Source organism: Motacilla alba, chromosome Z (assembly GCF_015832195.1).
Source record: "Motacilla alba alba isolate MOTALB_02 chromosome Z, Motacilla_alba_V1.0_pri, whole genome shotgun sequence".
Lineage (NCBI taxonomy): Eukaryota > Metazoa > Chordata > Aves > Passeriformes > Motacillidae > Motacilla > Motacilla alba.
The window spans coordinates 67867036-67886944 of record NC_052046.1 but is presented as its reverse complement, the minus strand read 5'-3'; the positions used below and the strand labels follow the sequence as shown (position 1 = coordinate 67886944).

Genomic DNA, 19909 nt, shown 5'->3' with positions numbered 1-19909 from the left:
GAGTTACTTGCTCAGTCTGTAGTAAGCACATATTTTTAAGCCTAGGAATAGATTGCATGCATCTATGAGTCAGTAATTAATGGGTGCAGTATTAAGAAAATTATTTACCTGATAAGGTGTAATTTAATTTCTTTTCCTGCTGACTTACTGCAGCTTTGCATTTTGTTCACTCTGTGAGAATTAAATTATTAACTCAGTGACCTGTAGTAACCAAAGGCTGGGGTTAAAAGTGGATTAGTGAGTTAAGTAGCCACGATTCCTTCATAAAGCTGAGTCTGTCACCTCCTGCTCTGGGGAAAGAACTCCCAGCTTATATCCTCCTCTCTGTAAGCAACTGTAAAGCTTTTATTTTTCCTGCTTGAGTTGCACTTTATAACTGTATGGTGTATTAATGACTGCACGGGGTTGCTGTCAGTAGTACAGATGACCTTAGTGGAAATGAATGTGGCTGCCTCGTTCTGTCTCAGGTGAATTGCAGGAAAAGAGCTCTAGAGGTGGTGCTGCAGGAAAAGCTCTGCTGAGCCATTGGACAGGAGTGTGCTTCAGCTAAAAGCCACTTCCCAGCATTTGAAGTGGCAGTTATCTGGGAGCATTAATGGGTCAGCAGCTGTAAAACCTGACACTGTGAGAATGACAGGAATAAGGGACGAATTGGAGCATAATGCTTTTTCCCTCCATCCCCATGAGTATGGTTGGAGACTGGTTACAAATGCTGATATATCTCTCAAGCCAGGTGACTGTCCTGTTACTTTGCCTTGCAGCAGTCAGTGAAGTCAGCTCTTTCACAAAAATGTCTTTCTGACAAAAATAAAACCCAAGGCTTTACTGGGGAGGGTGTGAGAAGGATATGCTACTCTGTGAACCTATGAACCTGTGATCTGTCATGCTTTGAATAGTTTTCATCAGTCCTGACTTTGCTGCTCCCATTTTAAAGTACATACTGTACACCTGGAAAAATGGTAGAGAAATATGATAAGGATAATCTGAGGTATGTGGTGACTCCCGTACTGGGAGAGATTAAGTAGTCTGTGGTTCTTTCACTTGGAAAAAGGATTAGACAGTAAAAATTGTGTAAAAAACTTAAGGGGTGGAGTTTTTGATTTAGGGAGCAATCGTTCGTAGCTGTTTTTCTTTATTTCTTTCTATAATCACAGAAGCAGCCAGGAACAAGGGATTGAAGTTTTGAACCAGGTGGAAGTTTTGAGATAACTTTAAAAAATTGTTTATGTCCTAGCCAGATACTGGAATATACTCCTACTAGGCACTGTTTATGACAAAAATTAAAAAATGCTCTAAAGGTATTTAAGTAAACCCATAGAAGAAAAGTTTCATTTAGAGCTTTGTAAAATAAAAAGGAGGTAAAGCCTCTGGTTTAATAATCTTTTAACTGCATATTATGGAAGACTGTGAGCTCATGCTGTATATTTGCCCTACTGTTAGATTTCTTGCTTAAGTATCTGTTCATGTTTATTTCTGGAGACAGGATTACCTGTTTTTGTGACTCAGTGCTGCCACAATTATGAGGTTGCAGAGATGATATTTTTGCTCTTCTTTTTTATTTTTTTTTACTACTTCTTTCTCTTTCCCCTTATGTTTGCTCTTTATAGGAGGGATTATTCAACATAGGAGCTCTTTGCCCTCTTTCACATAACAAATAAGTAACTATATGCCAGGGTGGATCTCTCTAATGACTGTATGCCTTTAAAATTAAATTTTAAGTGGTCAGCATAAAAGAAAATGTGATCTGTGTGCAATGTTTTGGGTTAAAAAGAAAAAAAACAAAACAACAAACACGTGTATTTATCTTTACTCTTACTTAGCTTTAAAAAGATGAAAAATGAAAACAGTCCAGAAACACAAAGAAGTAAAACAAGTGCTCCATGGGAGGAAAATGGCCCACAAAGGTAAGGCAAGACTTGATGTCTTGGGTATTGTGCAATAATAAATATTATACTACAGCAGAAGGTTGAAGGTTATTAATATAATATATTAATGTGTTATTTGATTCATAATAGATGTGTATTGCATGTAAGCAGATAGGTTCTTTCATGGATAAATGAACAGTTAAAAGTTAAGAAAGTATGTGTAAGAGGGGTAGCCAGTTCAGCAGTGGCTTTTTACAGAAATCTCTTCATAGACCTCTGATATTTAGAATATTTGTGAAAGAACTTGAAAACGGGGTAATAAAATTTGGTGATGATACAAAATTGTTTAGGATAGTGAGAAATTTGTCTGTGAAGAGTGGCAGAAAGACTCCTAATGTGAGTGATGGGTAGATTCTGTTGAGTCAAAAAACATAAAGAGAAGTACATAAGGACAAAAAAATAACCCTAGATTTCTGGTTAATATGAAGTGCTGTGGAATTATGATGGATAACAAAGAAAACATCCACTGTGTAGCAGTCAGAAAAACAATTATCAATTATTAGTAAAGCAAGAGAACAGAATTATGCCATTATATAAATTGGTGGATCACATTTTGGAAGCAGTTCTGATGTTCTTATCTCAGGAAAAGAGATAGGCTTTGAGAGGAGCAGCAAAGGTGATCAAAAATGTGAAAGGCTCTGCAGTAAATCTGTACAAGGAGCAAGGGCAGAGGCAGAAAGGAATCTTGCTTCAGACTGTAAAAGAGGCAATTTCAGGGGATGACATAGAAAATCAAGAGTCATATTGAGAAAAGAGCAACTAGGACTCTATTTTTCAGTAAAAGAACTAAGGATCTTCAGGTGAAGCTATTGGAAGTGGTTTAAAAGGCAGTCAGTAGTGGCTCACCATGAGTGGGAGACCTGTGGTCCTCCTTTGCAAGCAGGTGAATTCCTGGGGGAAGCTGAGTGAGTCATGGAATAAAATTCCTGAAGGGTTTGTGAAGACACAGGTGCAGCAACTGGCTCAGTAAGTGCCCTGGACTGGGAATAGTGTGGGACTCGGGGAGCACTGGGGAGCTGCCTTCAGGGTTTTGCTTCCTGTAGCTGGTTGTTTACAGCTGCTGTTGGAAACAGACTACTGAACCAGACAGCATGTAAGTGTAATCCAGAATGGTCCTGCCTTTCTATGACAATTCAGATCTATAGCTGATGTGTCATTTGGGGTACCCTGATGATTTACCCTTTGTGCTCCTTCTGTAAACAGCAGTAGTTTCTCGAGCAGGAGCAAAGCAGTGAGCAAATATTCTTCTGCTACAGACCTTTCTTTGGTTATATTTAGAAAAGTGTCATCTTGTCACTTTATGTCTCCAGTGTTTCAGTTGCTCTCAGGACAGCAGGAGGTTTGATCCTGCAGAAGCCAAACAAGGGTAGGGTTGAGTTTTTGCAAAACTATTAATTCTAAAGCACTATGCAGGTTTAGACACATAAGGAAGGCTGGATGTTGCAGGGAGACACTCACAGCTCTTAATAATTCTCATTGAGATCAGCTGTGGGAACTTTTCACCTGTGCAGAGCAGTGCTGTAATCAGCTGTCTGCTGAGGTAGATGAAGAAGAATAGATTCAATTTGAAGGCCAGAGGCTTTTAGGAAAGCAGAAAGAAAGCTGGAGCTTGGAACATCTCCACACTGTTGGCAGAGGTTTGCGTGGATGAACAGAAGAGAAATGGAGATAGAATTGTTTCACCAAGCATCAGCTTTGTGATGAAGAGAAATGTCATGACAAAACATGGGAAATTTTCATACTTACATCTATGGAAAACATGAAGAATACCTAGCTCTGGGTTGGATATGCCATACTAAAGCACAGAAATTTTATTATGGTAAAAGAATATTAATAAACTAAAATCTATACTTTGTAAGCTTAGAGTTGTTGACCTGACAATGGCAAGAAGTCTCTCTCCTGCATTTCAAGGTTCAGTGTGAAAAAATTTGTTCCTAGAAAGCAGTACTATCTGCATTTACACAGAACGCTCACTAACACCCAGAAAAGCACACACAGCTGAATACTCACTGTGTGTGAGTGTGTGCAGGCATGCACGGATCTTTTAATTTTTGTGAGCTGAATCTCAGCTGGCCTAATTGCCCTGGAAATTTTAAAGCTGACTCTTTGCTCTTCCTTTTTAACCTTAGTGGACTGTATAATTCTGCCAGTGACCGCAATAAATCACCAAAGTTTCCTTACTCTCGCCGAAGGAACCCATCTGGTGGCAGTGAGAATGAGTCTGGGCAGCCAGTTCGGAGGAGGTAAGAGCCTCAGGATTAATTACTGTCAGCTTTTCTGTGTAGAAACTGGAGGTCCTGCATGCTCAGTGCTGAGCTCCTGGAGGCACAGTTGGGTCCTGGGAAAGGGGCTATTCCAGGGACCAGTAAAAAAAGCCCACCTGCTAGTAAAAAAAAAGCATCTGAGCAAGAATACCACAGGTGTTTTTGGAAAGGAAGCTTTGGTCAGGTTGTTTGCTTGTGTGCTGTTGTGGGAAAATGATGTTAAAAATGTGAAAAGTTGCATTATTGGCATGGGCAAGATTCCTTTAGTTACTGGAGCTCTTTTTGCCTGGTGAGTGAAAGCACTGATGGATTTGCTTGCTTGACAGTGAGCTTCCAAAGCAGTGTTATAAGTACATTTCCTAACTTTAACTGCCCCAAGGATTACACAATGAGCCCTAAAGCTGTCTTCAACAGTCCCATATATGAACTACTTTGCATTAGAGAGGATGCCTGCAAAAATACAACTAGTGACAATTTTAATTGGTATAAGCTGAACTGAATGACTTAAGAGTATGGGTGGAGATTCTGTGTGTCCTTGAGCGTGCCCAAAAAGCAAATTACAGGGACAATTCTGAAGCAATAGAGTATGGAGAAGACTGTGTTACCTGGGATGATTTGTCCTGCTGAGAAGCTGCTTTCATCAGTGGGGCACCCTGCCTGGTGCTGTGATCTGTCATGAAGTATAAAAAAACACAGATGCTGTGCCATATTCGTTGCAGTCTTCTAGAACTGCCTTAGGAGCCAGCACCTCAGAGTTACATCTCTTTCTGACAGCTCTGAAATGAGTATCTGTTTGGCCTTCAAAGCCAGAGCTGACAGAGGGGTCTCTGACAATGCAGCTATATTGATGAGGAAATCCAATGTGATGTGGAGCTTTTATCCTTGTCAGGTTTCTGAACTGTTTCAGACCTTTTATCTGCCATTAGCTGTCTGGGTCAGGAGAGAAGAAACTCACCCATAGTGCATGCTTAGTGACCTCAAATAAATCATTGTAACTGTCAGGTAATGGGAGTTATGTTTATTTGTTGGATAGAGCCCTTGTAGGTGCTAACAGCAATGTGTTTCCTGAATGGATTTTGTCATGTTTTAACCTCAGCCAAGTCCCAGGCAGCCCCTCACTCCCCTGCCAGCAGGGAGAGAATCAGAAGGGTAGGAGATAGAAACCTTGTCAGTTGAGAAGCACAGCGAAAGCCACGCACCCAAGCAAAGCAAACCAAGGAATGCATTCCCTGCTTCCCATTGTTGAGCAGATGCTCAGCCATTTCCAGCACAGCACAGCCCATCACACTAAGGGTGACTTGGGAGGACCAACACCATCAGTCCAAACATCCCCTCCTTCCTCCTCCTTCACCCACTTTATACACTGAGCCTGATGTCACAATGTCTGGGATATCCCTTTGGTCACCCGTCCTGGCTGTGTCCCCTCCCAGCATCCCATGTACCTGCAGCCTCCTCCCAATGTGGCCTTGGCTCTGTGCAATCCTTGCTCAGCAATAGCAAAAGCATATCTGAATTATCAACCCTGTGTTCAGCACAACCCCAAAACACAGCCCCATGCCTGCCACTGTGAAGAAAACTAACTCTACTGCAGATAAAACCAGCACAGGTTTTCTGATGCATTACTAGCTTAGTTGTCAGAAGGGCTCTTTTGGCTTTGTAAAAACAAAAGAGTAGAGATTTGCAATATGAAGCTCTCTCATATCAAGAAGAGAGAAGTGTTTGTGCACTGTGCAGCAGGAAATTGTTTCATCATCTGGGATTTGCATTGGGCTGATCTAGTCAGTGGACAGACAGTCATGCCAATAGCAAGTTTTCTCTTGCACTACCATATGAACAGAATGTTTTTTAAAGTCTTATCTCTCATGTGAGACTGTGAGGACTGACAATAGTAAGTAGATTTTAACTTAATTATGCCTTCCTGAGTCTTGGTTTTATTCATGCACTTTCCTTTTCCAACTGTTAATAACAATAGCTGTGCTGCTTGTGTACTCTTTACTGGAGTTAAGAGGAAACCACCGTGCTCTGGTATGCTGGAAACAGTAGGAAACTCTAAAGGGCAGCATGCTCTGCTTAATTTTGCAAGTCAGAGGTTTGCAATGAGAGCTTGAATGGAATCATGCCTTCAAAGCTTATTGTAAAGATGTCCTGAAGGGTTTAAAACAAGCACATGCCCTATTTTCTCTGCCTGACATTATACTGGAAAAAAATCCATCAAAAAATTAAAACACTTTGTGTTTTTTTATGGGTAGTTCTGTGTATTTGTATTATGTTACTCCATGACACTTCATTAAACTTCCTTAATGTCACAGGAAAAATCAAAACAGTGGTGAAGATTCAGATTTAAAGCAAAGGAGAAGGTAAATATATGATCTATAGCAGCTATGAAATGATACTGAAGGTACTGGTCATATTTTGTTTCACTGCATTCCCTTCTTTCCTTCCTTCCCCCTCATCTCCTAAATGTATAAAAGGTTTGTTGTGTTTTGACCTTTTTATTTTTTATTTCTTATCTTCTGCTAAAATGCTCTGTGGCTTAGCCTCATCACAGCAGAGTCTTGCAGCTCATTGTTACTACCCCATGTTAGAAGCAGCTTGTGAAAGTTTCCTAAGGGCTTATCTGCAACTTGAAAGTCAGTTCCAGAACTTTTAGATTTTGGATTTTGAACCTGCAGATTTGTTTTTACTTCTCCAGCCTCCCTACCCACTTTTAATTAATCTGTTTTCCAAACAAGTGTGCTATTATCTGAGATGAATTGTCCTGCCAGAGGTAAGTGCAAAGGCATATGTAACTCCTGATGGTCCTCTTGCTGTGTTGTACATTTTTTGTCGTTTTTTTCTTAAGCTTCTCCTTCCTGCCCCCATCTCCCAGTTCAGACCTGACTAGTTATCACATTTCAGATAAAATGCAGGTGTGAAATTGGGTGTGACCTTCAACAACTTCAGTTTTCGACAGATTTTTGCCACATCTGCTTGTCATGACTCTGTTTAGTGCTCCTCCTCGCTCCTGTGCTCCAGCTTGCACTGCTGGCGTAAGGAGACAGTGGAGTGCATTTCAATGTCAGAGGCTCCTGGAGCTTGGGAAGGCGAGGAGGCACTCCCAGGATCTGAATCACTGCAGCAGCACAGGAAGGGAGCTCTGGCAGAGATACAAACACCTCGGGACAATCACAGGAAGCCAGAGAAAGTGCTCACATACTTTGTACTTACTATGAGATAATAGAATAATTTTTGGAAGGATGTTAACATTACAAGCTGCAAGTGCTAGTCCTGTGATAGATGTCCAACACTTAAAACTCGGAAGATTTAGTTAAGCATCTCAGGTGGAAAGCCTTAGTGCTCAGAAGGGACCTCTTACCACGTTTGTTATTGTACATTGCAAAAGATGTTCTCCACTGCCTCACAATTTGGCTATTCTCCTCTCATTTTAACCAGAAAAAGACTGTACCAGAATGTGAGCTTTCCTCAGCCCTCCAAGCCCTCACCTAGGCAGTAGTTGTTGTGTCTCTTGTAAAACTGACTATGACTTCTTTCTGGCTCCTTATTCCAGAGTATATAGGTATTCTACCTGCAAAATATCAAATATATTACATCACAAGGCAAACAGGGGAATAAAGGAAATAAGGTACCTTACAATTGCCAGAGGTCAGTATGACCTCGTGTGTTCTTGCGCCTGATTTAGGAAGCTATCTTTTTTTTTTCTACCCATTTTTGGTATTTTATTCAGATCAATAAAAGATGATATTTAATATTCAGTGAAAGATAATATTCTGACAACAAGCATGAGCAGCTGCCACTCAGCTGACAGCTCAGGAGCCCTTCTGGGTCCCTACAAATGTTTTCCTGAGAAGGAACACAAGGTTTCACAATTCAATATGCAATATCCAAAAGGTGAATCAGATTTTCATTCCTGAAAAATTAGAGAAAGGCTTATCTTGAGTTTGATCAATTTGGATGTTTTATCTTGTACTTTGCCTGCCATGCTGTGATTTTTGGCTGTTTTGGTACCTAATGGGATAAATTATTTAAATCATATTAAGAAACTTCTTGTCATACTGAAAAATGTAGAAGAGTCATGCTAATGTCCTGAAAATGTGAAAGAACAGTGTTGCTCAAAGGACTTATTGATGTTGATGTTAGTGGTGCATTTATTAAACATCTGATAAGACCAGGCTGGGGAAAGGTATACTTTTGGCTGTGTAAGGTCTCCTGCAGTTCTAGAGCATTTATTGCTCTTAACTATTCCATTATGCTTGAGTGACTCTTTTTGACACAATCTTTCAATCTTCCTTCTTCCTTTGGGGTTACAATTTGCTGTATTAACACACATATTTTTTATTCCCACTTTGAGCTTCACCCAGAAAAGTGTATTTTTAGCTGGCAGCATCGATAAACTGGCTTTAAATTACGAACATGAAGTTTGGGGATGGGGAGGTCAACAAAACTGCAGGAAAAACAAAAAACCCTCCAACAACATTTTTAGTGTTAGAGAATCGAGACATTATTCTGGCTAGGATAATACCGCTGTTCTGACCAGGATGTGCAACAGAAATAATTTAATCCTCAGATAGCTGGGTGTGGAGAGGAAATAATTCCATGACATATACATTTTACCAGATTTGTCACTGACTTTATACAGTCAAAACCCTTAGAGATTCATTGGTTCAATGTTCATTGGTTCCAAGTTATGTAGTTCTCAGTATTTGGTTTTCTATTGGATATGAATTTGTTTGCCTCCAATGCTAATTTGGTCCTCATTCCTGTCTTTCTTTTCCCAGACCATGCTAGAGTTGATGTTTAGAGTTGATGGTTGTTGATGGGCATTGTCTTATGTGTTTCTTCTGTGCTACTCCCAGTCTGTTAAAATGTTAAGTTCATCAGGCTTTGCCTAGTGGAACAATGCCCTGAAAAAAACTTCAGTTCCCTTCCCCCAGGGCAAAGGCGAACAAACCTGACTAAAGCTATAAAATGAAAAAAAACCTTGAACTTGGTATCTTTTCCAAAGGGAGAAGCTCCTTCTCTGGGGGAAATTTCACTTTGCCAAATTTATTCCCCTCAGGCAAGCTGAGTTGAACTGATTTTCCTAAACTTTAGCTGTCCTATTATTCTAAAACATTTTTGTTTGAATGGGAACTATTTGAGCTAATGATTTCCTAATTTAGGAGAGGGGAGAACGGGCTCCATAGACCACGGGATTTAAAGGCTCAGCAATTTGTTGGAGGGAACTATAATTCCCTGGTATTATGGGGAGTTTCATGAGGCTGTCAAGTGTGTCAGAATGACATCTGTGACAGTGTCCTGGTTATTTAGTCCTAGTCCTCCAGAAAGCAGAATGGTGTGTGCCAGACCAGATAGAGCAGCTCTGTGCTGCATCTGTGCTGTTCCCTGGGAACAATCTTCTCTCATCCTGTTTGGGCTCTTCCATTAGAACATGCAGTGAGCAGGTGCTAGTCAGGAACTTCCTACCTTGTCATTAAATGCTTCCCCTTACCTGTTACTAACACCTAAGGATCTGCTTTCTCTCCTTGGCTTGTTTGAGGTGTAGTTTAACAAATCTGTCCTCTTACAAATGTCAGCTATGAAAGAGTGAAAGAAAAGCTGAGAGGCATAAGAAAATATGTATCTCTACCAGCATAATCAGGAGTTATCCCCTTATAGCTCCTATTTCATGGCCAGAGATCTCAGAAGAAAGATTTTTTTTTTCCATTGAAGCAAAACCATCACCAGTTCCATCTCCAGACAGCCTAAATCCTTGTAGACCAGCTCCTGTTAATATCAGTCAGCTTTCCTCATTAATCAGCTGAGCTGTCAGTATAGCAGAGAAACACGTCTGTCTTTGGGAGAATTCATGGAATCACAGTAATGTTCAGGTTGGGAAGGACCTTTTTCAGATCATCAAATTCAACCATTCCCAAGCCATCCTCACACTAAAGAACAAGTGGTCCAAACCAGATTTTTTATGAGAGTGCCAGTTTTAGGCAGTGGTAGAGTGGCAGAGTCCTGGATTTTAGGACCAAAGCCCTGACAGCTGGTCTGTCAGGTGTGTCCTGTCTGTTGGTGTGCTCCAAAATGCAGTCATAGATTTAAGGGTCTCAGGTAGCAGAGAGGAGTTTGCCTGTAGTAGTGAAGCCTTTTTTCCATAAAGAGCAGCAGAATCCTAGTGCTACTGGTGTTTCTTCCATGCTGCCTAACATTCCCTTCAGACAAGCTGGGTTGAACTGATTTTTCTAGACTTCAGCTGTCCTGTTCTTCTAACACATTTTTGTTTGAGTGGGAGACATTTGAACTAATGATTTTCTAATTTATTATAGAGAGGAGAACAGACTCCGTAGAGACTGAGGACTTAAGAACTTACAGGATGGGAGTGGAGGGGAATAGAATATATAGATCTCTGAGCATTTTGTTTTGCCTTCAAACCCAGAATTCTGAGTAATTTCTGCTGGGTGTACCAGAATCTGCAAGAAGAAAAGAGCCATACAGATTAGAGATGAAACATTTCACACCTCCAAGAAACAAATTGATGTAGCATTTACAGAAAGAATGCTGAATGATAAATTAATACAAATTTTAAAAAAATAAACGAAACAGTGAAATTATTCAAAATGAAAACAGCACTCACCTGATACTACACTCTGGGTGCACTACTTTTGGAGCAGTTCTTCCCAATCAATTAATAAGGAAAAGATAATATGACTTGCAGGTGTAGACAAGCACTCCAGAGTCTTTTAATTCTGGTTTTCTGAGTAATGTCTTAACAATATTGTTTCCTTATTTAGCACTGCAATAATTTTGGTGTTAGTAGAGAAATTCATCCTGAGATGTCGCTTTTCTCTTCTCCAGGTCACGGTCCCGTTGTAACACCAGCAGTGGCAGTGAATCCGAAAATTCCAACAGAGAGCATCGGAAGAAGAGAAACAGGTGACAATATATTAAATGTTTTGGACAGGAAGACATGAAACAGACAAATGGAGATGGACTTTTCTCAGATAAACCTAGTAAAAAGGGATCTAACATATTTTAGGTGTATAGAGTCTTCCTGGGGCAGCTTAAGACCCTTTTCTGCATAAGAAGAGTGGTAAATGCCAGAATACATCATTATAGTTGTATGCAATGAACGCCTGCTCTCCTGTTCCTTGGAAAGAGCTCAGTAATGAACCACAAGATCAAGTACTGGGCACACTTACAAAAGACGTATGGTATAAATGCAAATAAAGTGGCTGATACCTTGATAATGATATTCTCAGCATATACTTTTACCTCACAAATTCAAATGCCGATTTTTTCAAGCAGAAAATAAGCTGTTGAGAAGTAAAAATATTTTTAGTGGCTATGAATGTTGCTTTTAAATTAATGTATTTAATTGCATTAAGATTTTGCTTTCCAAAATGTCAGGTGTGGGCCCAAACCCAAAATGTGTACAGCATCAAGTTTCAGTTGGACAGCAGTAGTTCATATCAAGTGATCCTAACAAGTCCTGTATTATATATTCTGTTTTTCTTGTTGCTGGTATGAAAAAGATGACATAACTACTGATTTCCTATAAATTCCCTTCAAAGCTGTGTATTTTATGTTGCACTGGAGATCACAACATCCTGGAGGTATTTCTGAAAATATGCTTTTTAAAAGCATATAGAATTTCCTCATATTGCATAAACACAATGCTAGAGAAATGTAACTGGAAAAAAAAATAAGGTAAAGTTTTTAAGTTACTGTTTGCATGAGCTGCCAGCATTTCTTCATGTCTTGTATTCAGTGATAAATGATTTCCAGATCTCTGGAAGCTCTGAGAAATAATTGCATGCTAGATAGTGCAGCAGGCGTATGCAGTATAATTACATCTTCAGCATGACTTGCAGTAGTTAAAGAAATGTTAAAAAATCATTGTGACACTCACATGGGATGGCATAAAGCACGTCTGAGACATGAGATTTCTTTGAAGCTTACCTAAATTAGAGCACAGTCTTGTAGGGTACTTGGCTAACAATAACCTAGTGTGCATGGAAGGTTTGTTTTCCAGCTGAAGTTTAAATGACATGCTGAGTGTAGTTTCAGTAATCAGCAGTAAATGGTATTTTGTATCCCTTTCTCCCAGAACACTCTTGCCAGGTTTTTTCCCTCTTGTGAAACTCCTTGTGCAGGGAGATCCACCAGCAAGTGAAAGAAATTAGAGACTGACCACAAGAATGTTTTTAAGAACTCCTGGCCATATAAAGACTGAATTGTAAGAAGGATTAAGTACTGCTTATCATTTTTTGAAGAATGAAAGGGCTTTTACCCGCACTTCCTCACTTCATGGAAAAAAATTAAAAATAAAATGAAAAAATCAATTATTTGGTTGCTTCTAAGTTTGTCACGTTTTCAGAAATGGAAGATACAACAAAAATGTTAATATTTCAGCATCTCTTTTTCTTAGGTGATCACTTGAAATCTGACCAGAAAAAAATCATTATCAGTGTTAGATTAAACAAGTACTAAATGAGCTGGAAGTCTAAGACTTGTTCCTTGTGAGCAGGTGCAGAAAAACAACCGGTTATAATGAATTTCTGCATTTTGTTAGCAGCCATAGCAGGAACATAACAAGCTGGAAGGTCAGAGGCTCTGAGCAGCTTTCCTGTTTTCAGAGATGAGCCAGCACTAGCAGAGTTAATACAACATTATAATGAGGCTTGCAACTGGTGTTATCCAAATTTCTGCTGTTGCATAGACTAATACAATTTAATTCCCAGTACAATAATCAGGTCCCTGACACAACCAGAAACAAAAGCTGTTATTTTAATTGAAAAAAATGAGTGAATATTCACATTAACCAAAGAAGTCTGCTTCTGGTCACAGTAGAGTAGAATATACTGTTCACATGACAAGAGATCACTGTGAACTATTTGCCAGAAAAAAACCCAAATTATCAGAGAAAAACAGAAACATAAATGAGAGCTTCTGAAGGTAGAAAATTAGAAAAATCATGGGGAAAATCTTTTTACCCGATTTCAATCTTTGAGGTTTCACTCTATTATATAAATGTTTTCTCCTAAGCAGATGTTCGTATGAAAGCGAAGAAGAACCTGTGATGAGCATATTTCAATCACAGAAGAAATGCATTTGCATTTTCAATCCTGTGGTCAGAATTTATTGTCTAGGTAAAAATAGATTAAAGGAGCAGACAGTGCATACTGAAGTATACTTTCCTTCCTGGCTACACTTAGAGGCTGCATCTGATTAGAATCAGAGTCACTAAATGGTTGAGGCTGGCAGGGACCTCTAGGTGTCATCTGGTCCAACCACTGCAGGGTCACCAAGAGCTGGTAGTCCAGGACCCTTCCCATGTGGCTTTTCAGTATCTCCAAGGATGGAGATCCACCACAGGGCAGCCTGTGCCAATGCTCAGTGAAAAGTTTGAAAGGAAAACTGTAATGGGCTTTCAGTACAAGGGACCCAGTTTTTATTCAAAAGTATCTTTAAATACTTTTGAAATAGAATTTGAATAGAAAAATAAAAATACTTTTGAATAGAAATGTAAGATTTGAGCTAAATTTTTTCAGCTTTTTTTGTTGCTTCTGTCACCAAGACTCTAAAAAATTTGCCCCAAAATTATTAGAATTTGAATATTGCATTCAAATAATGTATTTAATGTAAAGATTGTGGTACCTTGGTCATCTTTTACCTTGTTAAATGTGACCATAATACCTCTCTTTGCAACTGCAAAATGTATGTTCTTCATGTCTCCATCTAGTAGAGTTCTGCCGTGATGCAACAGTACTTTGAGTTTGCTGACACGACTTGTTTTAATAGCTGCTATGCTAACTTTATATATTTAGATTTTCAGTATTTTTGTGCAAGTGACTGCCATGTGTGGGAGGGAGTTGGTGGTGTCTATACCATATGGGATGATTGCTGTTTGCACAAATTGGATTATTTGGGATGAAAATCACAACTCATTACTTGTAGTTGTTTGAGTCTTTCTACTAAATCCTTAGATAGAAGTTTATGTTAATACCTGTCAGCAGCTTACAGATTTAAAAAGACTTGCTTAGAAATCAAAACCTGAGGTTGCAGTCTTCTCCAGATGCTTCATACCATTTGGTAGAGTTGTGTCTGTTTACAGTAGTTGGGGATTGAGCTCAAAATTCATTATGCATGTGAGAGAAGATCTGATTAAAGGAAAAGCAGAAGCCTGTGTAGCTGGTTTAGCCTGATACAATTCAAAACTCAAAGAGAAAAGTACATCTGAAGTGAAGAGCAACAACAACATACTTTGCATTGCCTATGTCTCCAGTGTAATCCCTTTATCTCTGTTGGCTTCTTTGTTTGTTGTACCTGTCAGTCTTCCCCTCTGGTTTCTCCAGTATCTCAGTCATACCATCTGATCAGACAATCCACACTTGGGAGATATTTTCCAGGGATGTTTTGAAATCCCTGCTGAATTTTAAATTCACTGCTTTTCCATTTGCTCCACCACCTTAACACTTCATCCCAGCACTCATATGTGCAACCTCAAAACTGTGGGAAGCATCTGTGGAACTCTGGTCAAGTGCTGTCTGGCTGCCCAGAGGGCTGTGGCATTGTGGAATCACTGCAGCCTCCTAACAAATGTGCTCAGTTGACAGGGTTTTGATATTTGGCTCAATTTGTAATGCATTGCATTAATGAATTAATTTATTTTAAACAAAACAACTTAAAAATAGAAGGAATAAAAGGCATAGCATGTCATTTAGATCCACACAAGCCATGACAGGGACCAAACCCTCAGAGGATGGTGCAGAAGGAGTGCCATGGAGATCTGCATGCATCCTGAGCTTTAGGATGAAAGGATGATTCTTCTGAGTGGGGACTCACTGAGTCGGTTTTCCCTTGGACCCTAGGACGGTGCATGCTGCAGTAAAGTGCTTCTGAAAGTTGTAATAGTAGAACCTTGTGGCATGATGTGAGTCTCTCTTTTGGTGCAGATGAGGTAGAGTGGAATATGTAAACAGGGAGAAAATTCCAGACGTTTGGCTTGGGCTGGGAAGAAGAATTCCAGTTGTGGGTCAATCCTTAAAGGCATGGATTGTTACATTTTTTGCTCATGCTGTTTCTAAATAACAAATCAGCGAGTTTTCTTTTATATTGTTCTTACACTTTAATGCAGTTTGGGAGTATTAGTTAAAATTTAGCGAGATGAAAGGTCAAGAACAGCATTGCAGGAGCTGGATTTTTTGGGGAGTGGGGCTGGAAATGCCCCATTGCTTCTCAGAGCATCCTGCCCTGAGAGCCCTCAGACTAAACTCTTGGTACCTCTTTTGCAGATTGCGGCAGGAGAATGATATGGTTGACTCAGCTCCTCAGTGGGAAGCTGTGCTGAGGCGGCAGAAGGGGAAAACCCAGGCAGATCCAAACTACCGGCGATCCAGGCACAGATCTCGATCGTATGTAACCTTTGCGCCCTTTGATGTGTAAAGTAAAGCTGTTGAATCTGTTAAAGAGCAGGAGGAATATCTCCAGTGTGGAGGTGGCCCTTAGCTGCTGAGGAGCAGAGATTTTTGGGTGGCATACTCCCACATTAGCAGATTTGTCTATGTGGTCAAATAGCATTTGTTTAGTGATTTGAATTTTAGGGCACAAATAACAAAGAGAGGGTTTTGTAACAAAGCTGCTGAGGAACTCTGTCCATCATGTGGGAAGAAGTCTGGGCTGGTTCTGTAGCTCACTGAACATTAGTTCTGTAATGAGTACAGTGATTCCTCTTTTCTTGATAGCTGCAAACATTTTTATGGAATACATGCACACCTGTTTAATCGTATAATACCTGCCGTGGTGTTCCAGATGAAAGCAGCTGCTCATGTTTCCGTGTCAAATTATTCCTGACAAGCAGCAGTCAGTGATACATTGCGTCCCAATGTCAGGATTTCCATGACGGAGCCATGCTGCCAGGCACTGCTATTCCTGCTTACAGCCTGTTCTGACATGGTGAAGTTATCAGCTTTTGATATTAATTTTCTCAGGCTAATGAAAATGTTGATTTCCTTTAATTTATATTTTTCTTCTAAAATGGCCTGGTTTTGGGGCATGGACACACTGTTTGGTATCACTGAAATCACAGTCAGCATTGAAGTTTCCAGCATTAAAATCCACTTGATTCTATTTTCAGTTGCCCATGTTGCTAGAACTCATTGCTGTCTCCAGTTTTGTAGTGCAGAGTTTTATTTCTTTATGAGGAACAGAATTTACCTTTAAAGGTCCAAATATTGGAATTTCTTCTTTAACAGGCTTTGTACAGACTTGTTTATTTTTAGCTGCACAAAAGTCTTGTGTTAGGTGTAATTATACAGTGATATATTACTAAACTTAAGGAATATTAAAGCTTACTTGTATGGAATCCAGCGAATACAGTTCATTAAATTTGATTTTGGTTTGTTTTATTATATACAGAAAGTGCTGTAAACTAGGAAATGTACTCAGTTAATAATGGTTACATAAAATTTGTAGCCAACTTTTCTTTTTTACCCACAGGCCGGGTAAATCTCATTGTTCAGACAGCACGGGTTCCCTCTTGTGGTTAATTTAACTTATGAAATGGCTTCAATTTTCCAGCACAGTGACATTCTGAGTTATATTTCATTTAAACTACTTTTAACAAAAACACATAGATGTTAAGCATCTTAGAAACTAACTTAGAAATAACTTTGAAAGCAGAGTCCTAGAGGAAGCAAAGAAGATTTTGGAGGGCTTCTCATTTCCTTTTGCTATTCTTTTAGTTATTCATGAGTTTCTCCTTTTTATCACACTCTCCAGTTAAAACCAAACCCACAAAAACAAACAAACCCACAATGAAATAAGCCCAAACTAATTTTTGAAAATAAATTAGTAAAAGGCATTTAACTGTTAACATGTAGTACATTATAAGAGAATGTATTTAATTTAGTTTGGCTCAGCTGTTTGCTTACTTGACTGGATACAGTTCAGAAAAAAAGGAAACATAATTCCATAGGTTATGGTTGTTTTGATTTTAAATGTTGTCAAATGGTCATTTCAACTTGCCCATTCAAAAATTGATACAAACCCTTAAATTTAGTAGAACAGGTAATTCTTTCACAGTAAGTCCATTATTGCATTTGTAAATGGAGCTTCCCTTTGGATATGTGAAGTAGTGTCTGAAATGTACTGTGCCTGGCATAGTGCATTTCATTTGCTTGATAATGAGTAATATTAATCATTTGTGGTGGCAAGGTGGCATCTCCTTGGTCTTGGGAATAAAAGTATTTGACAGGAATTTGACCTTTCTTTCTCCTCAAGAAATAAGCAAATGCAGAGAGCTCCCAATTCTAGTTCCACAGGGTTTATTTTCAAGAGTTCATGTAAAACATCTGTGTAGCCAAAGGGCATTTTCTAATTAAGAAGAATGGCCATAAAATTCCATGGCTATTTAAATTTACCATTTGTGACTCAAAGTGAAATATCAATCAGAGTGCAGATGCAGGCACAAAAAATAATGTAGACTTTATTAATGTGTAGAGCTGTTCCAGCTTGTGAAAATGAAATAAAAAATAAATAAAAAACCCCGTGAGATTCATCACTTACTGGGAAGTCCCATTAGGTTTCTTGTGCATTAGAGAAACTGATTAGCATGCAAATTGTCCAGAAGGTATTGATTCAGATACTGAGATAGGACAGTCTGAGTCCTATATATCAAACCGTGAGTGAGTTTTTAAAACATTCACAGTCAAAAGATGAAAACAAAGTAAAAGAGGGATTTTGATCTGGCTTTGAAGATTTAACAGAAGAATTGCTTTGTTGTGGGCTCTTAAGAACCATACAAACATGAATGTCCTATGCAGTATATGCAATACCTACATTTCATCTTACATTTCACTTTTCTTTTTGTAAGCTTTCTGTTGTTTTGCTTTCAAAAGAAGGGGGACCAGGCCTTTGGAAAGAAAATGCCTTAATTAAGTTACTTTATCTGCATCATATTTCTTCATACTCTTTGGTGGGGAGGTAACCTGAATAAATGCTGTAAGGTTATCCCAGTATGGTAACACTTCTTAAACAGACGGAAAATAACTAGTTGCAGGATGTGAAGTCTAAGAGAAGTTTGCTCTGAGGAATCATTGTATTTAGCCCTTTTTTCTTTTCTTTCCCCATGGTATGCCATACTGCTAAATTGGTATTGTAGAGCAAAGTCTTTATTATTAGTGTAATTGCAGGGATGGAAAGAAGGAACATGGCAGAGATCACAGAGCAAAACACCTGGAACTGGTCACAGAAAGCAGGAAGCACAGTTCCTAGAAAATGGAGAAATGAAGATGTCTTCCTATTTAACCACCCTCTTTCCATGCTGCCCCACAAATTAATATTTCTTATTGTTAGTGAGGCTTTACATGATGCTTTGTAATACTTGAGACTTAAGACCAGGTCCTGAACTGCTGTATTTCCATGAATAAGTAAAAGCCGAGAGCTGATCAAATGAGTCAGTGATGTGCACAATACCCTGCTTTGTGCAAGTCCTGGGTTAGGGAGCAACCTTGAGGCTTTGCTTCCTCGGGCAAACTAGGGCTTGTAAGCATGACAAAGCCTCCCTGGAGAAGCTGGCATTTTCCAGGGAGCTTTCACATCCCCCACTGTCTGATTATTCAGCCTCCGAAGAGGATGCCTATCTTTCCACCCCCAGGGTGACCGCAGGGTTTGCAGCTGCTATTTTGTGAGCAGGAGACTACATGGGGGCAGAAATCAGTTCACTACTGAAGGGTGAAAAAGGCTGTTAAATGCCACTGAATTTACTGCATCAGGGAGTTAAAAGCAGCATGGACAGATGCAATAAAGAGAAGTAAATGCAAGAAGGGTGAAGGAGTTTTAGGAGTATTGTACTTAGCCCTTTTTTTCTTTTTTCCCCATGGGAAATACTGCTTAATTGTATTGTACAGCAAAGTCTTTATTATTAGTGTAATTGCAGGGATGGAAAGAGGGGAAAATTGCAGAGATCACAGAGAAAAACACCTGGAGCTGGTCACAGAAAGCAGGAGGCACAGATAGAAGTGAAAATCAGAGAAAACTAAATGCATTATATTAATAAACAGAACCACAAAAATCTTTAAAAAGCTCTGAAGACAGACAACAAATGGACTGTAAACCACCCATGCTGTATCTGTTGCCATCATGAGAACCTGAGGAGCTGGAATGGACAGCAGTTTGTCAAGGATGGGAAACATCCTGCCTGGAAAGTCTTGGAGCCTGAGGTGGTTATGGATTAATTTATTTTAGCCCTACTAGGGAAACACAAATGCTAGGTTGTTTTTTGCCTTTTGGTCTTTCTCTGTTGTTTATAAACCAGTCAAGTAGTATCTCCTAGTACTTCTGCTCCTATAAAATCTAAAAAGTATTCCAAAACATTACCATTCCAAAATATTCTGCTTTTATATCAGCTGTATAGTGTTTACTGCAATATAGATGGCTCTGAACATTATTCCTAGGCTGAAGTCTGGAAATAAGCCAAACATGGTAATGGTGAGAGCCCGTTCAGAGGTGTAAAAATGCAGTTCTCTGCTGTCCTTCTTGATCTGCATCTAAATCCAAATCTGCATCTATATATCCAAATATATATATATCCCTCGTAAAGCATCTTTGAATATGTTAGGCCTTTTTGCCTAAGAGAAAAAAATATCAGTCTGAATGACCTGATGGTGTAAGACTTAGTATTTGAGAAACTTTTGGTGTGTTTATGTGTGCTGTATGTGTCTAAAAGTTGCATCCCTC

The 19909-nt window shown here is 39.3% G+C and overlaps 1 protein-coding gene across 3 annotated transcripts in view; it reads left to right on the top strand.

Annotated features, from left to right (window-relative positions):
* Positions 1-19909, top strand: part of EPB41L4A (erythrocyte membrane protein band 4.1 like 4A) — a 117734-nt gene that overhangs the window by 88987 nt on the left and 8838 nt on the right. For 2 of the 3 annotated variants that reach the window (XM_038123343.1, XM_038123344.1), the window contains 5 exons: positions 1821-1904; positions 4055-4168; positions 6499-6546; positions 11027-11104; positions 15466-15585. In XM_038123343.1, the coding sequence (XP_037979271.1) occupies positions 1821-1904; positions 4055-4168; positions 6499-6546; positions 11027-11104; positions 15466-15585 (444 nt within the window). The remainder of the gene's footprint in view (positions 1-1820; positions 1905-4054; positions 4169-6498; positions 6547-11026; positions 11105-15465; positions 15586-19909) is intronic. The other variant, XM_038123345.1, reaches the window with a different exon arrangement.